General features: G+C 39.7%; 1 protein-coding gene across 4 annotated transcripts in view; it reads right to left on the reverse strand.

The window, feature by feature from the left end:
* Nucleotides 1-26,291, reverse strand: part of FOCAD (focadhesin) — a 305,178-nt gene that overhangs the window by 37,523 nt on the left and 241,364 nt on the right. For all 4 annotated transcript variants that reach the window (XM_055577935.1, XM_055577936.1, XM_055577933.1 and 1 more), the window contains 7 exons: nt 19,458-19,605; nt 17,223-17,342; nt 15,330-15,452; nt 14,790-14,867; nt 13,829-13,900; nt 12,436-12,538; nt 10,433-10,513 (listed from right to left, as the gene is read on the reverse strand). In XM_055577935.1, coding sequence (XP_055433910.1) covers nt 10,433-10,513; nt 12,436-12,538; nt 13,829-13,900; nt 14,790-14,867; nt 15,330-15,452; nt 17,223-17,342; nt 19,458-19,605 — 725 coding nt within the window. The remainder of the gene's footprint in view (nt 1-10,432; nt 10,514-12,435; nt 12,539-13,828; nt 13,901-14,789; nt 14,868-15,329; nt 15,453-17,222; nt 17,343-19,457; nt 19,606-26,291) is intronic.

Here is a 26,291-nt window from a genome sequence, read left to right on the forward strand (position 1 = left end):
AACAAACCTCCTTATCTTTGCCTCTGCTGATTTGGGAAGGTAAAATTAGTAGTGTGCTTTCCAGCGCTGTTTTTCTCCCTGCCAACAAACACTTTTTTGCTTTTTGAAAATGTTAAAAGCTCAACACCCCTGCCACTCTTCTATGCTGTGTTACCAGTAACTGAAGCTTTATTTCTATTCCACCTTGTGATATAATACTAGGAGTACAGGAGATATTATCAGGGAGTTAACTATTGCTATTACAAGGAGAAGAATTTCTAACCGAAAAAAAGTAAATATATTCATAAACACATTCACTTATTCAGCTAAGGATCTACTAGCTACCAGACAGTGGAAACTGTGTCGAACACGGCAGAAGAAGTCACCGTGGAGCTGACATTCTAGTGAGAGGACGAACAGACGAGGAAAAATTAGGCGTGATTAAAAAAAATGCTGTGATAGGAATTACCTGGTTGGGTATTCACATAACTGTATACTGAGTATATACACTGTGGTGACTGTCCACACACAAAGTTGGCTGCAAACTGGGGTCTTTGATTTCACAAAACAATAGCAACAACAAAATTTAAGATGCTTTTTGGGGGAGTTTTGGCTCACAATTCACAGAAATAGTCTGATGAATTGGCAGATAGTGTAGTGACAATCTGGGCATAGAATTATTCTTCTCTCCTATTGAGGACATAAATCCAGTTCTATATTGGAAATCTTTTAATTCATAAGCAGATTTCTATTAAATTTTTTCTCAGATCAAGTGTTTTTATAATTATATAAAATTATATCCCAGTTCCTTCTACAGAATTCACTAGGAAATTTGAACTTTCCAGAGGAGCTAGAGAATCAGGGAAGACATTAAACCTGTCCTCTAAACCAGGTCTCAAAGTGAAATATGACTATTTTCTAGATCCTTTATTGTTTAGGGGCTTCCCTTGTGGCTCAGCTGGTAAGAATCCGCCTGCAATGTGGGAGACCTGGGTTCAATCCCTGGGTTGGGAAGATCCCCTGGAGAAGGGAAAGGCTACCCACTCCAGTATTCTGGCCTAGAGAATTCCATGGACTCTATAGCCCAGGGGGTCACAAAGGGTTGGACACAACTGAGCGACTTTCACTTCACTTCACTTTTTGCTTAGACAGCGAGCTCTCCCTTGACAGGACAACAAAACTTTCACCAGTACCTGCACATCACTATCTACACACTTTGTGTGTTGTTTCTACACTCTTTAGAACTGACCTAATATACCAAGTTCCCTGGTGGTGAGAGGGTAATAGACAGGAAGGCCAGCGGTCTCCAAATGGAGGAAACAGGCTGCAAGCCTGACATTTCTTATCTCTCTCTTAATTGGCAGGAGGAAACCAACAAGTGTTAGATTTTTTTCCCCTTCTCTATACAAATTTAAAAGGAAGTATCTCTTAAAATTCTGTGTTGCCATGACGACACCTGGCTCCATCTGAACTTTTCTCAAACCTTGAGCTAACCAATGTGTTTTTCTTATGGAAATGTTTGTCTTCAGCTATGTTAATGAACTATGACTTTACCCTAGACTCTGTCTTTCTTCAAGTCAGTTCCGTCTAAGACTCAGAACCTATTTGACAAACCTGTATGTTTCACTTATACACTGTTCTCCTAATCTAATCATTTTATGGCCTGGGATGACTCACCTGGTGCCAATGTTATCTCAAAATGCATGTTGTGGGTGAGGGGCCTGGTGCCACTCTGAGTTTTGAGAAATCTCCTTTCTATAATTAACAGCTTGCTAGTAGGAGAAGGCAATGGCACCCCACTCCAGTACTTTTGCCTGGAAAATCCATGGATGGAGGAGCCTGGTAGGCTGCAGTCCACGGGGTGGCTAAGAGTCAGACACACCTGAGCGACTTCACTTTCACTTTTTACTTTCATGCATTGGAGAAGGAAATGGCAACCCACTCCAGTGTTCTTGCCTGGAGCATCGCAGGGACGGGGAAGCCTGGTGGGCTGCCATCTATGGGGTTGCACAGAGTCGGACACGACTGAAGTGACTCAGCAGCAGCAGCAGTAGCTATAAAAGATCCAGCTAAAGACTAGCAGGGGGGCACTCTTTCTGTCCCCTTCTAATGTCTATGTCAGAAGCTTTCTCTATCTCTTTTATTCTTTGGTGGTAGTTTAGTTACTAAGTAGTGTCTGACTCTTGTGACCCCATGGACTGTAGCCTGCCAGGCTCCTCTGTCCACAGGGATTCTCCAGGTAAGAATACTGGAGTGGGTTGCCATTTCTTTCTCCAGGGGATCTTCCCAACCCAGGAATTGAACCCAGGTCTCCTGCATTGCAGGTAGATTCTTTACCGACTGAGCTCCAAGGGGAGATATCTACACTTTACACTCTAATAAAACTTTACTACACAAAAGCTCTGAGCGATCAAGCCTCGTCTCTGGCCCCGAATTGAATTCTTCTCCTCCGGAGGCCAAGAATCCCGGTGTCTTTCGTGGTTCAGTAACAACCTTTCAGTGGCTCAGATGGTAAAGAATCTGCCTGCAATGTGGGAGACGTGGGTTCAATCTCCGGGTCGGGAAGATCCCCTGGAGAAGGAAATGGCAACCCACTCCTGTATTCTTGCCTGGAGAATTCCATGGACAGAGGAGCCTGGTGGGTCACAGTCCATGGGGTGGCAGAGTCAGACACGACTGAGCAACTCAGTCAGACTGAGCGACTAACAAACAAACAAAATATATAAGCAAGTGTCAGAAATGAGCAGAACTTGTCAGATGGAGCACAGAATATCCAGTAAGTGCTATCATGCAATACATCTTCCACTTTTCAAAAAAGCAGAGAATTAGTATGGACTAACAGAGCTAGAATCACACAGAAATTTTCCACTATATTTACAGGTTAATTCTGATACTAACTGGAATGAAAGAAATTATAGTAGATGTTAGGAATGGAGGAAATACGTGGTAGTTCTAAGCATGTGGGGGGAGGTATGGAGAGAGAGGTAGCCCTAAAGTGGGAGAACAGAGTCACATGGTTCTCTCCCCAGAGATCATCAGCATCAGACACAAGAACACATACCTAGGATATGGGAATGATCAGTTCCCTTATTACAGAGCTCCGTCTTTCACACAAGTGCCTCAGATAAAAAGAAATACCGGAATGCTTTATAGACAATGGATTTGGAACTCAAAAGGCCTAACAGTACTTGTTAAAAGGATCCAGATGTTTTTAAAATCTGGGTACAAAGTTGCTTTAAATCCCTCACCCAGTTGACAGCTTCAAAGAACCCTGATATAAATGGTATATCCGAACATAATGTATTACAACAGGACCCATTATCACACATACTTTGGCTACACAGGATCCGATCTCAACCCTATAATGTACATGCATAACCCTTATAGGAAAAGTTTGGTAACAAGAAGGCTAACAGTGGCTGGTGTGTCTATGCTCCATCATCAGCATAATGTCCCTTATATAGTGTGGATATATCTTTACCTTCTCCATCTTTAGCACTGTTTAGAAGAAATGTGTGTGTGAGTGAGTGTGTGTGTGTGTGTGTATACATGATTAAAGCAGTAGAAAAACAAATATGTGAAAACTGTTAACATGCCAAGTACTCTGTACTAAGCATTTAGAATTAAACACAGAAGCTCTTCCTGCCCTTGAGGAAATTACAATCTAATGGGAAAGATGGACTTTAAACAAAGAATCACAAATAATTAAGCAGATAATTACACATATGTAAAGTACTACGAAAAACATAAAGGAACGGATCACATAGCAAATATACACTAATCTGGGAACATCTGGGAATCCTCCCTGGCCTTCCACTGAGGAAAGAATGTTTAAAACAAGATGGAAAGGATGAGTAGGATTTTTCTAGACAAAGTCCTTAGGAAACACAGGTAGACAATATAAAGACAGCAGGCATATTTTTGCAGATGCTAAGCCCCTTGCCAGGAACCACTATATAATCAAGATCAGTACAGTTCAGTTCAGTCGCTCAGTCATGTCTGACTCTTTGTGACCCCATGGACTGCAGCACACCAGGCTTCCCTGTTCATCACCAACTCCCGGAGTTTGCTCAAACTCATGTCCATCAAGTCAGGTGATGCCACCCAACCATCTCGTCCTCTTTCTGCATTGCTAATCAAGACAGCTGTTGATAGCAGTTGGTGATTCTGATGGTTCAGTCAGACATAAGAGTTGGTAGGATGTTCTGTCTTAGGACCAAGTACATCATCTGGTGTTACCAGAAACAAAAACATCCCTGAGCCCATGAGCACCAGAAAGGCTGCCAAGCAGGGTAGCTGCCCAGGGGAAATCAGGGCCCAAGAGAGAGAAAGGCAGGTTTAGCAGGACTCTGGCAAATATATTGAGAATAACAGGAGCTGGGTTTCTTACAACTCTAGAGGAGGTTACAAGTAAGAAGAGGAAAACGCAGAAGGAAATCTGTGATACTGGTTTGGAGATATTGGTGTAAACTCATGGTTTTCAACACACATAGCTAGACACGAAAATACAGACATATGTGAGAGAGAAAGAGAAGGGAGGGGAGGGAAGAAGAGAGAGAACAAATTTTCTAAGTGTCCACTGAAAGGGCCTAGGAGCACTGATTAACTCAGTAGCAATGTAGTAATTTGTACTCAGATCTTGACTTCTAAATATCATTCTCCACTAAAAGACACTTGAGTTCTTAGGCTACTACAAGTCTGAGGATAAAATAAGATGAACCTAGAACATCTTTGTGTGCCATAAACAAAAGGCACTCAAAGAATGATGAGGTTATCTCAGGAGGACACAAGAGTCAGAGACTCTTATCTAATCTGGAACAATTTGAGGACAATTCAAAATAATGAATAACTGAATAATAATTAAATACAGTAAGAGTTTAGTGGTCCATATCAAAAGAAAGACAGAAAGAAAGAGGAAGAAAGATAGGAAGGAAGCACAGAAAGAAGGGCAGGCAGCTTTTCCTTACATGAGAAAGTCTACAAAAAAATGTAAACAGGATAATGGAATTTTCTTTTTCTTCCTTATGGCTTGTAGGGTTATGTACTTCCCTGTGTGTGTGTGTGCTCAGCCGGGGTTGACTCTTGGCAACCCCAGGGTCTGTAGCCCGCCAGCCTTTCCTGTCCATGGGATTATCCTGCAAGAATACTGGAGTGGATTGCTATTTCCTCCTGTAGGGGATATTCGCGACTCAGGGATTGAATCTGCATCTACTGTGTCTCCTGCATTGGCAGGCACATTCTTTACCGCTAAGCCATCTGGGGAGCCCCAAAAAGGAAGTCTAACATTTAATTAAAAAAAGAAACCACATCTCAAATGGTAAATACATACAAAAATGTTCATTCCTTCTGACAATGAATGCAAATTAGCCTTAAGGCATCATTTTATACCTGCCTGGCTTGTATTATAGTCATTTGTTTACCTAAATGAAGGTCTGCTTTGTAATATGATAACTAGAAAGGGTTTATTCTTTATTTGTTTTCTAAGCACTGTTACATAAAATGACTCATAAACTCATAATCCTTACAAAAACTCTAGAAAGAAGATTCAATTATTTTTTCCACTTTACAGAAGCAATTGAGCCTTACAGACTTAAGCAGCTTGCCTGAAGTGACACAGCTGAGAAGCCATATAAGTGGGCTATGAACCCAGGCAGTCTGGCTCCCAAGCTTTTAACCTCTATGACGACAAGCTGCTATGATATTTATACAGGGCCGAGGTACTGAAACCTGATACAATCCTTCTGAAGAGCAACGAGGCCATGCCATCCTTATAGTCATCACATCCTCAGAGTCTAATTATAAACTGATGAGAATTTATCCTAAGGAAAGGCACATTCACAAGGATATTCTCTATTATGGAAACATTTTAGATGACCAATAAGGAAATGGGTTAATTATGATTCATCAACTTGACAGAACATTCTATAGTCAGTCATTTAAAAATGATAATTATGGAGATATATGGAAAATAGGGAAATGTTTACAATGTTAGTTTAAAGAATACAAAGCATATGTATACTGGGAAATATGTAAACATTGTGTATACATAAAAGGAACAAATTAAAAGGTAAAATTTTAAAGTGATAATAGCTGTTAGAAAGGGCTTCCCTGGTGGCTCAGATGGTAAAGAATCTGCCTGCTATGCAGGAGACCTGGGTTCGATCCCTGGGTCAAGAAGATATCTTGGAGAAGGGAATGGCAACCCACTTCAGTATTCTTGCCTGGAAAATTCTATGGACAGAGGAGCCTGGCAGGCTACAGTCCATGGGGTCTCAAAGAGTCGGACACGACTGAGCAACTAACATACGCTGAAAGCCATGGGATAATTGTTTACTCTTTCAAATATTTTTATGATGTTTACAACAACAAAAAATAGAAATTAAATACTCTCCCAACATACTCTATTAACACTAGTCTAGAGAGCAATGCAAGAATGCTCTTCATACTTTCCCAACCTTCCTTAGGCAGGAGATTAGTGGTGATCATGTCCATTTACATGGAAACTTGTTATATATATAAAAGACAATAAAATAATATATATTTTATAATTCAATATAAACACATACACAGCTAGAGAACACACACTGGAATATCTATTGAGGCTATCTCTAGGTGGTGAGTTTACAGGGAATTCTTTCTTTTTCTTCATACTGTTTTTGAACTTCATGTTATATACATGTTGCTTTGCTCAGTTGTGTCCGACTCTTCACGATCCTATGGACTGTAGCCTGCCAGGTTCCTTGGTCCATGGAATCTTCCAGGTGAGAATCCTAGATGGGTTGCCATTTCCTCCTCCAGGGGATCTTCCCAACTCAGGGATGGAACTCACGTCTCCTGAGTTGGCAGGCAGAGTCTCTGCCACTAGTGCCACCCGGGAAGCCTGTTATACACATGTGTTCATTTCTAATAACTTCGTAAAAAGAATTGTATTGGTAAGCTATTACTAAACTAACCTATTTAAAAATAATATACTTTGGTAACCAACTTTATAATTTCAACAGAAAAACAGGATAGCTTTCTCATATCATTTATTCTATACTTGGAGTTCACTAATTCTGTTCTTTTGGTTAGACTCATCAACAATTATATCTCATGCTAGTAATCCAAAAATGATCAATCAACAATCTACCTACTTCCAGTTTATGTACAAGTCCAACTCTTATACACTCAAATCACTGACCAATGAATCCATATCAAGAAGGAAATGCCATTCATAATGACTTAATTTTAAGGATTTAAATGAATACTTCTTACTGTAAACTTTAAAGCCTAGTAGAAAAATCTTGGAAAGTCATATTCCCTAGCAAGAGAATTGGTAAGAAAATAACCCTAAATTGTTAGAGAAAGTGAAGTCGCTCAGTCGTGTCCGACTCTTTGTGACCCCATGAACTATACAGTCTGTGGAATTCTCTAGGCCAGAATACTGGAATAGGTAGCCTTTCCCTTCTCCAGGGGATCTTCCTAACCCAGGGATTGAACCCAGGTCTCCCTCATTGCAGGCAGATTCTTTACCAGCTGAGCCACGAGCATGGAGTCTTAGCTATTGGACCACCATGGAAGTCCCCCTTAATTGTTAGGTAGAAATATATAACATTATCACCAAAAATAAATGATGACTTTCAGTAAGTACTTTTAAGACAGTTTAACTGTTTTATTTTAAAATTAGGAAAAACCTTGAAATCTGAATATACTCTGAGGTTGAGAAAAAACAAATATCAGAAATCAGGAGAAAGAATAAAGGAATAGAAAAGAAGGAAAAATAAGAGCCAAAACTTAGAGGGCCTTAAGAAGAAAAAAATAATTCCAGAATAGGAGGGATTAGATTATAAGCAAATTTTAAATCCAGCACAGTCAATAAATATCCAAAGGAATAGATTATGATGATTACAAAGGTTAAGGAATATTACATCTGCCAGGAGGTGGGACTATTAGGGAAGAAAATAAAATGTTATAGAGTATAGCAAAAAACCAGTTATATTTAAAACTATTAACTGAAGTCTTTCAAAAATGGAAGGAATTTTATCTATTTGGCATGTTTTAAAAATGTAGGCCTGTGTGAAGGAATGGATACTATGAACATCTGGTATGTTCTATTGTATGAGTATTAAAGTGGGCATCTAAAATGAGAAAAGTCCTAAACATGAGAACGCAGACTAATATATTCACTGTCTCAGATGTGATTGGTTAAAATTGAGATCATTTCATCCAATCTCATCCCGGCATATGTGTGGATCAAGGATAACGTATAACATTGTTCTTCCTCTCGTAAGTTATTAAATGGCACACAGAGGCAATGGAGCCATGCTATCCCAAAAGTTTTCTCCCTTTTGCCTATGCCAAGCTTGATTTTTATTCTCTCAAGCCATTTCTTCCTCAAAAGAGTTCACCAAAGTTGTCATCCTTCCTATCAGCAGCCCCACTGGGCTCTGATGAGTGACATCCAGACATTTAAACTCAAAAGCTGCTTCAGAAGGGAGTTATTAAAATTCAAATGAGCTGGGCATATTGAAGAAGAAAACACTCGTTTGCATGCACACCTCCGCATTTGGCCATCCCATTTAGACCCATAGAGCAGGGTCTGGTTTTGTCTTTGTAAATGGGCTTCTGAGGCGGAGGTCAGCCTCCCACGGCCCCCACTCCTCTGGGGTCATCATTAGTAATGTGTAAGGCTGAATAGATTTTCCCTGGAATCTAGTCAGGAAACCTGACAAAAAGGCAGCCCTCTCCCACAACCTGAAAATGCCAAAAATCTGATTGGTAATAAGCCATTTTTAAAATACTTCATTTACTTGTCTTCAAATAGCTTTAATAGCAAGATTTTACATAACATTTCTGATGTCAATTTCACCTGATGTTTTTCAGTTTTGGAACAGAATATATCCTATTGTATCATGACAGACCAATCATAAAAATCTTACATTTTATCAAGAATTTTCCACAAGATTCAGAGAAAATTCACTTCTGCTAAGAAATATGAATCTAGGGAGCAAAATGACATTTTAGTCACTAGAAAAGGAGTCTGTGTTTCATTTGGTTTAAGAATCTAATAAGATCTAATAAGAAATATCTCATGGAAAAAACCTCACATTAGCATCATTTTAAAAGTTTATAAAATATCAGTGAGCAAACTAACAAAAACAAACCAACAAAAAACTAGAGCAAAAATATATATTCCTAGAATTACTCTAGCCATGGAAATTTTAGATGTTCCTAGAATTATTCTAGCCAAGGAAATTTTAGATGTTCCTAGAATTATTCTAGCCATGGAAATTATAGATGTTCCTTTAGTAAGAATTCAATTTCCTATTAATGGAGACATCTCTGCTACAACATCTACTTTAAAAAGACTTACTTTATGGCAATATATAAACAACTCCATATTATGTGTAATAAATGACATGGTCATGCCTACACATACCTTGTCTGACAATGACATAGCATTATACCAACTTTCACTGAAGATATGAAAAGCAAGTTATGCTAACTCACAACTCTAGGATAACAGCACAATTTCTGGAACTCCAGAAACTAAGGGAATTTATGTCCAAGCTATGAAAGTAGTTTATAACTTGGAAGCTCCAGGGATTACTGTACCTAGTACAAACTTAGACAACAGACATGACCTCTAATGTCCCTTCCAATGGTAAGATTTTATTCCTCCATGACCTCCATTAATCAAATTTTCTTCCTCCAGATGTCTTCATTTTAATTTGTTTAAAGACTTTTCCCCTAAAATTTGGATGGATTTGTTATAATACAGGCATTGGTTTTGCCCAGACTGACAAAATCAGCCCAACGAAGAATGAAACTAGCAAAACATCAATGAAAGAACATTACATAAAACTGGTTCCTGAGCCACAACACACTCAGTTTGGATCCATTTTTTCCTCAAAGCATAAATTTATAGGTGTGTATCATTAATGTGCATTTACTTAAAAATTAATGTGGGATTATTTTGGCTCCAGTTAAAAACAAAAGCACTAAATCTCTGTCGGTTGTTGGTGGCAGCAACAAAGAATCACAAAGGCATTACTGCAAAGAAAAAGAACACAAGCTAAAATTAAGAACCAGAGCCAGTGATTCCAACAACATACAGTGATCACACAAAGTTCAAGAAGACCTACCTCCAAGTCAGGTCCTGTAATACAAATGTGTGTTTTCTCTTTTTAGGTCACACTCGTTTGAAACTGACAATAAAAGTAATGTGCACTTATACTTTTGAAATGGCCAAAAGGAAGATTAGATATTAAATTGGTAATTTCAGGAGGATACACAGTATGTATGTTTGTGTATCACTTATTTTGTAGTTGGTTTCCTAGTCAGCTCTACTGCAAAGATGATCTGGCAGGGGAAATTATTCACCCTTCCAGATTTGTACTGTTTAATCTACAGAAGCAAGCTTAGGGCATACAAACTTAACAGGTAGAAAGAGTCAAGAAATGTGCTCACTTGCCTTTTTTTCCTCCTGTAACGAAGAAGCCAATGGCTGCTCTAATAAAACTGCTTTCAGGCAAATAGCTGTAGTCAGTAGGCACTGTGGAGACAGAAAATGATCAAATTAACCAGTGAACTTGGCAGGACTAATGAAGGAAGGATAATGATCTCATGCTGCCGTATCAACCTAGAGACAAAGCGGAGATGTTTATGCCATTAATCTCAGAACAATACTCTGTGGTTGCAACTAATTCTATTAGATTAAGTGGCTGAGACTATGCAAGCAAATCTAAAACGGTGGTAAACCTGGGAGTGGTTGGAAAAAAAACCATAGAAGGCGAAAATTGTACTGAAGTGGTTTAAAAAAAAACCACCCTTTTCCACTTTGGCACATCAATGAACTCCAATCCAGTGACCTCTGTGTCAGCAAGGAGTCCTAAGCTGGACTTCTAAGCTGAGACCACCATTCTATGGGCTATCAAGGGCATCCTGAGTCAGATACATGAACCATGGAAATATGTCAATCAGTATTAATACTAGTCACTCTCTTATTTCATGAGACAGGGACCTCTATGTGACCAACACATACAAAAAACCAGATGTGCCTGCTGACCTGAAATAGCGAAGCAGTAACATTTATGCTAGTCGAGTCCTATGAGTTTCTTAGATTCTTTTCCTCCTGGTTCCCCATATTGTTTAATGAGATGGTTTTTACTGGGATAGATGGCTCCAATGGAAAATTCCATCAGAAATGAGCAGTTGTATTTTTCCAGATACACAGTCATTTTGCTCCATAGAACCTGTGTATAAGATGATTTACTACAACTGACCTTGAATATATGTAGCCCATAGCATAACAATGACAAGCCTATGTTAAAAAGCAAAAGCCTGACATAAACATGCTATTTTTACCAGGACATTGAGAGACCACTGTCCTTCAGGACAAGTATTACCAAGGGTTTCCAATATGACAATGTTTTTTTTTTTCTTTTTCCAGTTTTAATAAGACAGCTTCTCTGGTATCTCAGTTGGTAAAGAATCCACCTACAATGCAGGAGACCCCGGTTCGATTCCTGGGTCGGGAAGATCCCCTGGAGAAGGGAGAGGCTACCCTCTCCAGTATTCTTGGGCTTCCCTGGTAAAGAATCTGCCTGCAATGTGGGAGACCTGTGTTCGATCCCTGGGTTGGGAAGATACCCTGGAGAAGGGAACAGCAGTATTCTTGCCTACTCCAGAATTCTTGCCTGGAGAATTCCATGGACAGAGGGGAGAATTCCATGGACAGAGGAGCCTGGCAGTCTACAGTACATGTGGTTGCAAAGAGTTGGACGCAACTGAGCAACTTTCACTTCACTTCACGGTATGACAGCTTTTAAATGTATAATGTTCATTATGTGGGGAATGCTGTGGAACCATGCCCTATTTCTATAGCTAAGGAGTGACTGAAAGGCAGGGAGACAGTAATTATGGTGGCCCATGTTCCTGGTAATGCTGTGGGTAGACTACCTGTCAGGGGATGTGTGAAACTAGGTTTTAATGAGGAAACTTTGGTACCTAAACCGCCCTGGCCTGAGTCCAAGGGAGCCAGTGGTCAAAATTCTATAAAGAGCAAGGAGCAGATATAGGTCCCAGTGTATTACACTGATGTCTTCCCCAGAAAACCTCCAAGTACATACATAAATTAACCACGTGGGAACTGCAAATATTTTTATTGCTTTTATTTAAAAGCAATAGAAATAGAAAAAATCTTGTTGCAGTAAGACCTAGGGTTTTAATTCCAAGGCCAAGGAGACACATATCTTTAAAAGTACTTACCTCAGTCTTTTCTCAATGCCAGGGCCAGAAGAACTCCAGCCATATGAAGAGTCTTTTAATGAAATATCCATCCTCTTCTGACATAAAAGAGGGACAATAATGCGCAGCCCTGAGGGCGGCTATGAAAATTAACGCTCTTAACAAAGTAGATAGCCCCACGTCAGCACCCCTCCTTCCAGCTCCCATGTTCTATGACTCCAATCTTACCCGAGGTTCTACTTTGATTTGAGGACAGAGTAGACAGATGAAGATGTCCTAGAAGCCAGATGGCATTTGACTGAAGACCAATCACCCCAGACACACTGATGACCTATGAATGAAATGTTAACAGTTCAACGATGGGCAAGATACAAATTCCACTCAATAAAAGGCCACACACAGAAGGTCGCTAATCTTTTATGAGGTGGTAGCTTGGCTGGTAATGAGAAGTTCTATGACAAGATGTACTATCCTCTGTGTAGTACACTAAATGTGGGACATAGAGGTGATCAACAAGTGTTGCTGAATGAAAGAATGAATGAATCTATCAGTCATGACAGAAGGGATCAGTGATTGTCTCAGATTTCACTGAGTCAGACTGGTCTAAAGGAGTTTTCAAAAAATGGGAAAAGAAAATCCCAAAAGTAAAAAGGGCTGATAGTTGCTTAGGACTAAAATACGTTTAAAAGTAGGAGGAGATATTATTTAGTTCTCTTCTTTAAACAGTGCTCTATTACTATTTTACCATTCACAATATGATCTTTTAAATAATATTTTCATTTATAGATTTTTTTACCCAAGTTATAGCAATTTAAGTTTCAGGAAAATTTTTTGAGAATATTTACATTCATACATGCAAAAGACAATTTCTTCTGTTTCAGGATTTGTTTGCTTTCAAAGGCATGAATTACTACAACTTCTTCATGTGGTGAGTATTATAACCAGCTATGTTTAAAAAAAAAAAAAAAAAAAGACAAGTACACCAGGTGAAAACCTAGGACACAAAGTTCTACATGTGGTAAGAATGCAACTATGCAGAGAAAATAAGAACGCTTATAAAGAAACATGACTACATGTGAGCAGCAGCTGCTTCAGGTTGAGAGGAGCCTCAGTGATATTTTTTTAGCTTCTTCCATTCAATGAACGTCATGACGTTTTAAATAAAAATCTGAAAATATAAAATCATTTCTGAGCAGATGGACATTTTTATTCTTTAGCCAAGAATAACTCTGATAATAATTCACCCAAATACTTTTAGTGACATCTGAACTAGCGCCTCTTGACCATTCAGCTTAGCTATCTGCCCTGCCCTTTGGCTGTCTTCTATTTTTCCTTGTCCAGAGGGCCTGACATTCTTTGCAGGGTCAGGTTTAAATTTTTAAGAGAAACCAAAGCAACTTAAGTTAACTCAATAATTCAAGCTTTCTTTTTTTCCAGAGGTGGTGCATGTTGGTCAGCAAATACAGGGCCCTAAGCGGTTCTCCATTGCCCCGGAACTCACCATGAATAACCAGAGATTTCCCCATTTTCTACGTAAGACATTTTGTATCATGAGAGAGGAAAAGACAGCAAAGGGGAATATCTGTTTTCCCACTTAAGGATTTGAAATTCTTCTTCTCACCTGAGTTAAAGTTCTAATGACTTCATTAAGTCTGCCTTGAGACTGAGAGGACTGGATGGCTTCTGACTTCAGCTGAAAGAAAAAGGAGAAATAACCACTTAAAAAAGTAGATAATGATACTCCCACCGTATCAGTTGTCAACATCTAAGCTATGGAATAACTCATCATATGTCCTTATATTTCAAAAACAAAAACCGTGAGCTCCTTGAGGGCAAGATCCATGTTTTATTAAATTACTGATATCCCAGGGCTAGTTCAGTGTGGCAAGTATTAGTCACTTAATAAACCTTTACTGTATGAACAAAGGAATGCCTTAGAATTACTTGTAAATTTATACATACATATGGGCTTCCCTGGTGGTTCAGAAGGTAAAGAATCTGCCTGCAATGCAGGACACTAGAGTTCACTGTCTGGGTCGGGAAGATCCCCTGGAGAAGGGAATGGCAACCCACTCCAGTACTCTTGCCTGGAGAATTCCATGGACAGAGGAGCCTGGAGGGCTATAGTTCATGGGGTCGCAAAGAGTCAGACATTACTGACAGACTAACACATTCACTTTCTTTCAAGTCTACAGTAGAAAAGCTTTTAAAGTTTTTAGAAACTTTTGAAGTTTATAGAAAGCATAATTACATAGATACATATTTAAACATTACAGATGCAAGGTGGAGCTTCCTATTTCAAATTTTTGAAATTTCTTAGGATCCAATTGCTTTCCTTAGGCAGAGAACTTTATGGAAAGTATATACGTTGACTAGGTTTAATTCCTACAATCCAAATACAACAAGGAACAAATCTGTACAAAAAGAATTCTTGGCCAAGAGCATATATAAAGACACCAGAGAGCCCAGTGTAACCACTACCATGAGCATATATCGGTCTTCCTTAGCATGATGAGATATTGGGTATTCTCTCCTTGCTGTGACTATGCACACTTTCAGGTGTCACCCTCATTTTTTTTTACCTGCATTACATCCCCTTCGGAGCCTACCAAGGCCACCATGCCGTGAAGAGCTGCCAAGCAAAGCATTGTGGGAGCGCCCTGAAAACAAAGCATCAGAAAATGTCAAGAGGGGAACAATCCTTGGGTTTGAATTTGATAAGAATTGTACCACAGAGAAACAAATGGTCAAAATGGTACAAAATTTGTAGGGTCAACACAACCTGCATTACTGAACTGAGGAAGGCAGCAGACTTGAATAAAGTAAGCAAGTTAAAGTTGCTAGATCCCAGGTGGCTTCTTGTTATTTTTTAGTTTTCAAAACCACAGTGCTGTTATAAAATTAAAACACTAACAAAATGGCCAGTTAAAAAAAAAAAGAAAAACAACTACAATGGTTAACGGGATGTATCATTTATAAGGCATTAAAAGTACATTGTCTCATTTGATACTGCCTTTTTTTTTTATGGTTAAGCTTTTATGGCAGCACCTATAAATGGTCCAATAAAGTGGCTCTTTTTCCTTTATAAAAATATAAAATAACATGCAGGAGGTGCCTTCTACCTCTGTTAGGACAGTTTTGATCCAGGCCGGAAGCAATCTGTTGCCCAAGTCTTCAGCTTTTCCATGTCCACACACAGACAAGCCGTGAATTATGTTTCCTAACGCCAGGGCAAAACCTGAAGTCTGTTAGAAATAAATTTTAAAAAGAGGTGAGAGAAAAGAAGACTGGCACAGATCAAGAATGTTCATGTACAGCAAAACAAGCACTTTGAGGGGCTCCTTTCCTACAGACACGTTCTGTTGCCATCTGTACCTCAGAGATTTAAAAAACCTAGACCAGTTTGCAATAGCAATTGCAGCCTAATTGTAAGGAATTCAGTTTCAGTGAGTGGTATATTTCAGGAAAAAAACACTGCACTAGTGATTGACTTGGGTCAAACAATCCCAATTCTAAGAAAAGAATTAGAGTGAAAATATCAAGGTGAATCACCCAAGCCTAGTCAACCTCCAAACAAGAAGGGAAAAAGTCCTGCAATGAGTACAGCATATGAAAATTCTACATTTTGGTGTTTGCAAGATCTATTCTTTTTTCCTGCTTTTCACATTAACTTTATTTTTGTATTGAAGTATAGTTGATTTACAAGGCAAAATCTATTCTGAATGTAAGCCAATAGGCCTATAACCATAAAATAATAACAGTAAAATACAACATAGGCTTAACATCTGGCCTGAATCCTGTAATAACCCACAATGGCCAATATTAAGACTTTAGAGAAATCTAAAAAATAAACAACCAAGCAAACAAAGTACAAACACGGAAATTCTAGAGCATGCATAATCAGAAGGAGCATTTTTCCCCCTCCAACTTTAAAAAATTATGGCAAAATGCACGTAACATAAAATTTGAATGATGCTAAAGCTGAAACTCCAGTACTTTGGCCACCTCATGCAAAGAGTTGACTCATTGGAAAAGACTCTGATACTGGGAGGGATCGGGGGCAGGAGGAGAAGGGGACGACAGAGGATGAGATGGCTGGATGACATCACTGAATTGATGGACATGAGTCTGAGTGAACTCCGGGAGTTGGTGATAGACAGGGAGGCCTGGCGTGCTGTGATTCATGGGATCGCAAAGAGCGATGACTGAGCCACTGAACTGAACTGAACTGAACCATTTTAAGTGAACAGTTAATGGTATGAAGTACATTCACAAAGCTGTGTGACCATCACTCCCAATCATCTTTAGAACCTTTTTCATTTTGCAACATTGAAGTTCTATACGGATTAAACTTTAATTCCCTATTGCTCCTGCCTCAGCCTCTGGCAACCATCATTCTGCTTTCCATCTCTACACTTCTGATTGCTCTGAGTACTTCATATCAGCAGAAACATGCAGTGCTTGTCTTTTTGCTATGGGCCTGTTTCACTCAACATAATGCCCTCCAGGTTATCCACATCATAGCCTATGTCAAAATTTTCTTCTTTTTGAAGGCTGACTAATATTTCAGAGGGACATTTTAAGGGGTATTTCATTTACATTGCAGTAATCTAAATTTTCCTATATATTTAGTCATGAGCAGAGATTCTCTGCTTTGAATTTGTGGAGGTTTTACTTGATTAGATTATTCTATGTATTTTTATCTTTATGAATTTTTGTCTCTGCCTTACATAGCTCTTCTATTCACTAGCCATGTGCTTTAAGATCTTATACAGAGCAATAATTGGAGAGAGCAAAAAGACGTTCATACTCATACCAAAAAAGAAAAAAGTGTCTATAGGGGATAAAGAGAGAAAAAGATGTCTGTAGATACTGGCTAAAGCTTGGATAAGAATTAGACGTTTCTCATTTCTGGGCACAAAAAAGTACTTCATTAAAAAGTCAAAATCAGAGTAAATAAGAACTAGGACTTCAAAGCAGCCTGAAACCCACAGAGAAATAACCAGAAATTCCACCTGCCGGTTGTTGTCCACTAACAGTCGAAGCTTGTTCATGATATCTTCAGCCTCCACTGCCTCAATGATGCCGGCACTGAATGCAGATGTACATACACAGCTGAGGGTATAGGCAAGGACCTGAGAAGAAAAGACAGCAGAAACACAGGGCTTCATGAGGGGAAATGAAAGAACACGGTTTAGTCGACACGAATACTTTCTCAAACTTACTCCTAGGATAAGGATTGGATTCGAGTATGCCCACTACAGACTGGGCACTGTTCTGCCACCTAACTTATTTGTTGCTATTGTTATATTATTGTTGCTGCTGTTGTTTAGTCACTCAGTTGTGTCTGACTCTGCAATCCCATGGACTGTAGCCCACCAGGCTTCTCTGTCCATGAAATTTCCCAGGCAAGAACACTGGAGTGGGTTGCTATTACGTCCTCCAGGGGATCTTTCCAACACAGAAATCGAACCTATGTTTCCTGCATTGGCAGGTGGGTTCTTTCCTGCTGAGCCACCAGGGAAACCCCAACTTTTATATTTCATAACAATATTATGAGATAGGGGTTATTACTTTCTGGATAGAAGTTTTGAGGCTCAACTACACATAGCTAGCAAGTGACAGAAGTGAGATTCAAACCTGGGTCTTTAGACTAAATCAAAAAGTTCCTTCAACAGTAGAAGTAGAGTTTCATCACCAGTGGATACTGCTAACGGCAATGGACTCTGATCCAAAGTCAAACAAGAGAGGAAATTCAAAGAAGTAAAACGCTGCTACATTAAGATTCCCTAGTAGAAGCAGTGGAGCATGATAAACGAGGAAGGTAGGTTTCAGAGTCAGATAATTGTGTAAAATAGGGATAATACTATTTACTTCAGAGCACTGGTGTGATTTTAATATGCAAATGAATAAATAAGCGAACATATTATAATCTTTTAAAAAATGCTGGGAGTAGAAACAGAATATTTAAGTGTATATCTAAAATTGACCACTGATTGGCTAAGTAACTTTAAGCAAGTCACTCCATCAGTTTGAGCTTCCATTTTCCCAAATCAAGGTGACGCATCCCTCTCTGCCTTGGCATTTTCAGGATGAATCCCTCCCTCACAAAGATGCTGTTAAGACAAAGTAGAAATGTTCAGCTCCTCACACTGGTTGATACAGCATGAAAAAAAGAAAGGCAGTTTCTAAGGTAGAAATTGGGTAACAAAAATCAGAGGAGAGGAAAAACCAAAACTGCTTGCTTGAGGCCTTCTAAATCAAAACATTAGGACAGACAGATGCTTCAATTTATAAAAACCTTGTTTTCCTTTATTAATCGCATTGCTCCTCGCTTATGACATTTTCTCCTTCAGCTTAAAAAAACACATAGTTTCCAATCATGCTCTGTACCACTTTAAACATGGAAATGCGGTGCATGTCTTAGAACAAAACTTCAAGCCTCTGTGCACCAAAGAAATCCACCGATTCAACAAGGCCTATTGCTGAAAGCAGAGGAGCCGAGCCGGGAAACACAGCAGCCATTATGCACTCATCAATAGATTGTGGGCAGGCTGGGAGAAATAGGATCTGCTCTAATGAGAGGGAGAATCTGGCCAGGCCAAGAGGTCGGCCCAGGCACCTCCCAGAGAGAAGAGCCTGGCGACGAGGCTTCACCTGGGCTCACAGACACACGGGCCTCAGACGACCTGGTGGACACGGTCCACACACAGACGGGGGCCCAGGATCCTGATTCTGCGTATTTTTGGCGCCATCACAGAAAAATCTTTTCATTAAGTGTGGCAAAGGGAATTTCCTCAATAATTTTTCATGCTGGCTGACATGAAAAAAAAAGAAAAAGAAATCAAATGCCTTTTGGATCTGTAACTTCTTAAGCTTATCCCTGGCCATTTCTTAAAGTTATATTTGGCTTGATCCTAATTCTAAAAATCTCCATTTAACCTTCCTCCAGAAATCGCAGCTTTCTTAGAAACGGCCTTCTAGTGATGCTGAGCTAGGGTTCTGTATTCACGCAGGGCTCTTATCTTATATGCCACATGTAAGTCTAAGTTGATTTAAACAGCTGCACTATTTGAAATCCTTATGATCTAATATATAGGTTGTTTGCCATTCAGATTTTCTTCTTAGCCCCGTTGAAACTGAGGAAGGATTTAGTTTCAGAGTCACCAACACAGGGGAAATAGAAAATAAGCAGCGAGAGGAAGACAAAAGCCCGCAGAGGGAAGGGAAGTGGAACCTTGGTCCCCTACCTCCTGGAAGGTTCTGCTCTGGCTCCCGCTGTCATCCAGGTATGCGGAGAGCTTCCGAAGTGAGGCTGCCACATGAACTCGGGACTCTGTCTGGCCGCTGTGACTCATGAGGGACAGGACGAGTCCAACTCCCAGTATACAGCCCGTGCTTGGGTGCCAAAAAAGATGAGGAGTGAAAACTACAAGAAATCCATGCCCTCGCTTTTCACTTATCACGGGAGTTACCAGTGCTCTACAACCCAAGGTGAGCTGGCTGGATTTTAACTGCAGATTGGTATACATGCACACCCTATAAGCCCCCCACAAGGATTGTTGTTGTTTAGTCACTCAGTCGTGTCCCCACTCTTTGCGACCCCATGGACTATAGCCCACCAGGCTCCTCTGTGGATGGGGAGTCTCCAGATAAGAATACTGGAGCAGGTTGCTATTTCTTTCCCCAGGATACCCACCATCCAAACAGGTGTCTATGGCCCATGCCAGTGCTGTGTACCCAATGGAGAAAATAGATAAATACATCAAATAAATACATGAAATAGTTTGATAGGTTCGTCCCTGGTGGTGCAGTGGGTAGGAATCTGCCTGGCAAAGTATGGGACACGAGTTGAGTCCTGGTTCAGGAGGATTCCACATGCCTTGGAACAACTGAGCCCACGTACTACAACTACTGGAGCCCATGAATCCTAGAGCTGTGCTCTGCAACAAGAGGAGCCCCCTCCGTGAGAAGCCTGTATATCCCAACTAGAGAGTAGCCCCCAAAATAAAGAAATAAACCATTTTTAAAAAGAGATAGTTTGTACAGTGATTATCCTTCAGCTGAAACAAAATAATTTTTTAAAAACCAAACAGTTTGATAAACTCTATATGAGAAGGAGGTATAAAAATGAGTCAAACCAGTTCTATCTCTGCATTTAGAGAAACGCTGTGGTCCCCTCCCCACCTATGATGAGAGCACTCTGATTAACTGCATAAGGAGAGAAAAGCCTAGATTTCAGGGTATGATCTGAGGACATCTGACTAATAACAGGGTGGGGAACAAATGCAAGGCATGGTTACGAGGTACTGCTAAGAGCTTCATGTTTCCTAGTCAACTTCAACAAGTGGAATTTCTGTCTCAAAGAAACTGTGTATTTGTCTGCGCACAATGACATTAATCCTCTTCTCCCCTCTGATCCCTCCAAGTACCACCAGGTCAGGAGAGAAAATGGACAAATGACAGGCTTGTCAAAAGTTACCCCATGTGACAATTCAATTGGAATCCTGGGCTTTGTGCCCCCATTCCCCTGAAAGAATACACATCCATTTAAAGAAAAGAATTGTTCTCCCAGAAAACCTCTAGTCAGTATGATAAGATAATGCGGCTTGAGGGTAATTTTTTACTCTTTTGAAAAAGTTCTTCTATCATCACTGTTGTTTTTCAAGTTGAGGAAATGCTGAGTTTTTCAGAAATCATCCTTTCTCTGGTTTGGCTTGCCTCGCTTCCTGCTACCTGCTGCTTAAGAAGACATTCCAGGGCGTCTCTCCAAGAACATATTTCAGTGCCCGTATGTTATATGTTATGTCATTTTACTCTTACATAGCATCTTTGGCTGGCATCAAGACCCTCACACGTTTCTCAAACATGACAGTTACTTCCCCTGACACCTTTGTGACAACGGAGCTCCCACCTCTGATAAGAGATGCCCAGAAGGATGGAGGGGCTACAGGATTTGCTCAAGGTCAGGCAGAGAGTTTCCAGAAGAGCACGGAGAGAAGATGAGATTTCTTAGTCTTCCCAGTCTGAACCCAGCCCTTCTAGGCACCCTGCGTGATGCCAGGATGGAATGCTTATGAGAAGGCAACATGTCTCAGGTGTGTTTTCCCAGGTTCTATTGCACAAAAATCTGGCATTAGAAAATCTTGTATCAAGCAGTTACTTCAGCAACACTCCAAGTCAGGCAGGACTGCTGTTTTGGCTTACATGAACTTAACAGCAAGCTCGACTAGCATAATGCATATTTTAACCAGTGAAATCAACATCTAACATCTGAACATTATGTGCTTTAGAGACAAATCACATTTCTGAAAGAGGAAAGGCTGCTGTTGATTAGAATGGATTTAAAGTCTTTGTTTTCATTTATACTCTACAGGAAAGTTTTTTGGCCGTCTTTCTATATTGATGAATATAAAAACCTGAAATTAAACCAAAGATATAGTTAGACAAATGTGATTAATACTTTAAAATTTAACTTCTTCTCCTTGTTTGACTAAGTAACTGCTACTTTTGCTAATACCCTGTACTAATTCACTTCAGACAATTTTAATGATAAATTCTGATGAAGATTATCTGGGAGTTGATTTAATTAGTGTCCACATTCTTCACCACCCTCCATGAGGGTGGGTACATTTTCTGTTTTTTTCCTCAATATTTGTGGCACCTAGCACCCTGCTTGACAGCGACAGGCATTCAACCAACATTTACTGAATGCTAAAGAACCGACCAGATGCAGAGTTTTAAGAGGAAATAAAGCTGAGAGAACATTTATCAAGGAAAAAAATCCTACCTCCTCCCCAAAAACCCCCATATTTGATTCTCATGTTCAGTTGGAGGCAAAATTGATGAGTGGAGGCAAAATTCACCAAATATAGCATCCAAGATTCAATCAAGAAAACCTGATTTCTATTTTTTGCCAGACTAATTTAGGAAAGAGGTGTCAGGTTCGTGAGGGAAAAAGATGCTTCTCAAAGCTCCCTTGACTACTGGGGTTCATCCTTTTCAAATAATAGGCAGGTACCTAAGCCTTGCTTTTCTGGGCACACAAAAATCTCTATCCTCCTTCTCTTTTGCACAAAGGTCGAGAGAAAGACATCCCGGTTTTTAGTTCACATTTATCTGAAAATTATCACAGCAGAATTATTTTTGGGCAAGGTTATCATCCATTGGTATAATGGCTTTTAGCTGACCATATACGGGTGCCAATATAAATATGTTAGATTGTACGCATCTATTGACCTTCTGAACTGTTTCCATCTACTCTAATTTGCTCCAGCGTACACCAAGAAGGAAGTCCTAAAGCTTCATTCCTGATGTTTCCTTCTGATTTTTGAATCTTCTGTATTTTAATGTATCTTTTGTCCTAAGTCTTAAAGAGTCTCCTAGGTCTTTAGTTCTCCTAGGTGCCGACAAAGGTCCTCCAAGGTGCCAACAAAGGTGCCTAGTTCTCCTAGGTGCCCACAAAGATTTTCCTAGGTGCCAACAAAGGTCCGTCCAGTCAAGGTTATGGTTTTTCCAGTAGTCATGTATGGATGTGAGAGTTGGACTATAAAGAAAGCTGAGTGCCAAAGAATTGATGCTTTTGAACTGTGGTGTTGGAGAGGACTCTTGAGAGTCCCTTGGACTGCAAGGAGATCCAACCAGTCCATCCTAAAGGAAATTAGTCCTGAATATTCATTGAAAGGACAGATACTGAAGCTGAAACTCCAATACTTTGGCCACCTGATGCGAAGAGCTGACTCCTTGGAAAAGACTCTGATGCTGGGAAAGATTAAAGACAGGAGAAGGGAACGACTGAGGATGAGATGGTTGGATGGCATCACTGATTCGATGGACATGAGTTTGAGCAAGCTTTGGGAGTTGGTGACGGACAGGGAAGCCTGGCGTGCTGCTGTCCATGGGATTGCAAAGAGTCGGACACGACTGAGTGACTGAACTGATTGTCCTAAGTCTTAAAGATTCTCCTAGGTGCTTAGTTTAGCATTTCTACACATTTGCCTCATTCTAACTTCACTGCTCTACCAGCTCTAAACTGAGATTAACTTGGGCAGAGGTAGCTCTCACATCTTTCTGTCTATTGAAAACAAAAAGGAGTTGTGTAGATGGTGTCTTAAACAGATGAAATAAATTATGTTAGATACAAATTTGAGGTTTTAGACTTGCTAACATAAATCCCTTATAAGAATACTAACAAATGATGAAGAGAATTTGAGTTTTAAAATGGTATGCCCCATTATGTCATTACTTATTTGAATCTCTTATCCAAGCGTATTAAAATATCACTGGCAAAAAGAAATTCTTAGTCTTAAGATCTATGCAATTCTGACATGTATGTTGCTATATCAACTGAGACATGATATATTTTTCTAAAATTAACCAGAGATAAATCTTCAATTCCCTAGTTTATTGTAGGTTATTCTGCAGATTAAGTAGTAGGCCATCTAATAATTAGCTCTAATATAAGTTAACATTTGTATAGTGCTTTGCCCTTTACAAAGTGCTATTCAAATGTTATATTTGTAAAAGCTCAATAGTAATTAACCAATGCTCAGGTCATCGATGGATAACATGACTTGTTAGGGCTGGGAGGACTGCAATGGCCAATAAATACCACTAGATGGCAGCAAAATGTAAGCGATAGGACCCCAAATACCAGGTGCTGGGTTCTTTCAGCAGGGACAGGTCCATTAAATCCAAGAAGCGTGGTGAATTTGCTCTGGGTGAATTCTATCACTTGAGGCAGCATGCTCCTAGATCTATTAACTGCCTCCAGGTAATACTTCCAGTATTTCAGGTGAGGGAGGACCAGACTCCTGTAACCTCCCTGGATGGGGGAATATTTTGTGCCATGAGCCAAGCATTCAGGTCTGCATCAAGTTAGAATTTCTGTTTTGCTTTTAATGGTGGGCAATATCTGCACAACGAGGGGGGTGGGGCAGAAATCAACACCACACTGTCAAGTATCAAATTGCTTTTTGTATCAAATTTTTTTTTTCTTTCTACTGAAATGTATTCTCCATGCTGTGCTAAGCAAGAGAAAGAAAAGTCTGACAACCTGGGTTTTTCTCCTGACTCTGCCACTGAAGGGTGTGACCTCGAACCAGTGTCCTATTTGAGACTCATTCTTTATCTGTAAACCGAAGTGATGATGACTCCTGCTTTAGTATCAATATTTAGGGTATAATCAGGGCTTCCCATGCAGCTGAGTGGTAAACAATCTGCCTGCTAATGCAGGAGACGTGAGTTCGATCCCTGGAAAATCCCCTGGAGTAGGAAATGGCAACCCACTCCAATATTCTTGCCTGGGGAATTCCCATGGACAGAAGAGCCTGGTGGGCTACAGTCCATGGGGTTCCATAGAGTTGGACATGACTGAGCAACTAACACTTTCAAGAATAAAGAAAGGAGGTAAGAATGAAGAAATAAGAATCTTATTACTATATTATAAAAAGTTAATTTTAAAGTTAAATATGCTTAGACATATGAAGGTTTTCAATGTATAAATATCCCTACTTTGGCTAATTCAGTTATCTCCATGGTCCTCCCTATACTCAAACAACATTCCTATAAACTAGTGGAGACAATACACGAGAGTCACTCCTGATTGTTCCAACTACCTGAAAGTTTACAGCAGGCTAATCACATCCCCCACCCCCCAGCTTTAAATACCTAGAGCTACAGATATGTTGAACACCTTTGGGGCCAGGCAAGAGAAAGAAGGAAGTGGGGAGGGGAAGGGAGAGAAATTTTTCTTACTCATTGGTTGTAAAAGGCAACACCACCAACATGTGAATTAGGCTCAAAAATCTTCATCAGTCCCCAAAACAGTTAAGGACCCTAGCCCTTCCATTAATCATTCTCTAAAATTTGAGACTTCAATTATGCCTCCAAACTCTTTCTTTGCCCATACTCAAAACCACACTCTTAACATGTCATCTCATCTCTGAAGCATTCAACTTTAAAGGGTGATAAAGCAGGTGTATATCAGGGGTTTTTATTCAACCTTAGCTTGCATGTGAAAGATTTCATATTTGTGAGTGAGAGAGTGAAGTTGCTCAGTTGTGTCCGACTCTTTGCAACCCCATGGACTGTAGCCTACCAGGCTCCTCCCTCCATGGGATTCTCCAGGCAAGAGTACTGGAGTGGGTTGCCATTTCCTTCTCCAGGGGATCTTCCCGACCCAGGGATCGAACTCGGGTTTCCCGTGAAGATCTGACTTCACTTACACGTGATAAAATATGTGATACCTTCAGTACTTCTACCATTATGCTCTTGTAAGTCTGAACTTAATAGGTGAGATGGTATGGAGGTCACTTTAGATCATCAATTCCTAAAGGCCAGACATTTAAACACTGATAATTTTGGTAAACACTGATGTAATTCATATTTGAACAGTACCCATTATAGTATGAAGTAAATGAATTAATAGATTGGAAGTTATAATAGATTATAATAGATGCTTATAATCTGTTGAGTTTCCTATTAACTTCAACCCCAGAAGATCTAAACACAAGCTTCCAAAACATAAGAAGGTCCAAAAAGGTCCAATGCAGGTTCTCATTGGTGCAGTATCTCAGGAGGCATAATAAAACTGCGTTTATCTTCCCACACAAACCACATGGATGAGACAAAGCACTCAATGTCTCACTAAACCAGTATGTTTAACACCATTTTTTGAGGTTCTTTTCTGATTATTCTCTTTTGTTTTTGTTTTTTATAACTGGAATGAGGAAATAAATTTTAAGATATTAGTTTAATAGAGAAAATCTTTAAAATGCACAAAGTTTCTTTTGGGGAAGGGATCTATTAATAGTGAGGAGGGTGGGAACGCCTGGTGTAACCTCTGTTTGTTTCCATTTTGATGCCTCTGACACGATTTCATAAGGAAATCTAAATTATGAGTCAAAGCCTCTCTTAGTCAAATCAAATTCAAAGAATATTTTCAACAGGTCTTTAAAAAGGTTATCATACATACACATCCCCAGACAGATGTCTCATATGATAAGTACAAGACAGAATCTAAGGTATTGGAAACTTAACGACAGCCACAAAATGACATCTGTTGCTCTGTATGGAAACAATTG

The sequence above is a fragment of the Bubalus kerabau genome, chromosome 4 (assembly GCF_029407905.1).
Source record: "Bubalus kerabau isolate K-KA32 ecotype Philippines breed swamp buffalo chromosome 4, PCC_UOA_SB_1v2, whole genome shotgun sequence".
Taxonomy (NCBI): Eukaryota; Metazoa; Chordata; class Mammalia; order Artiodactyla; family Bovidae; genus Bubalus; species Bubalus kerabau.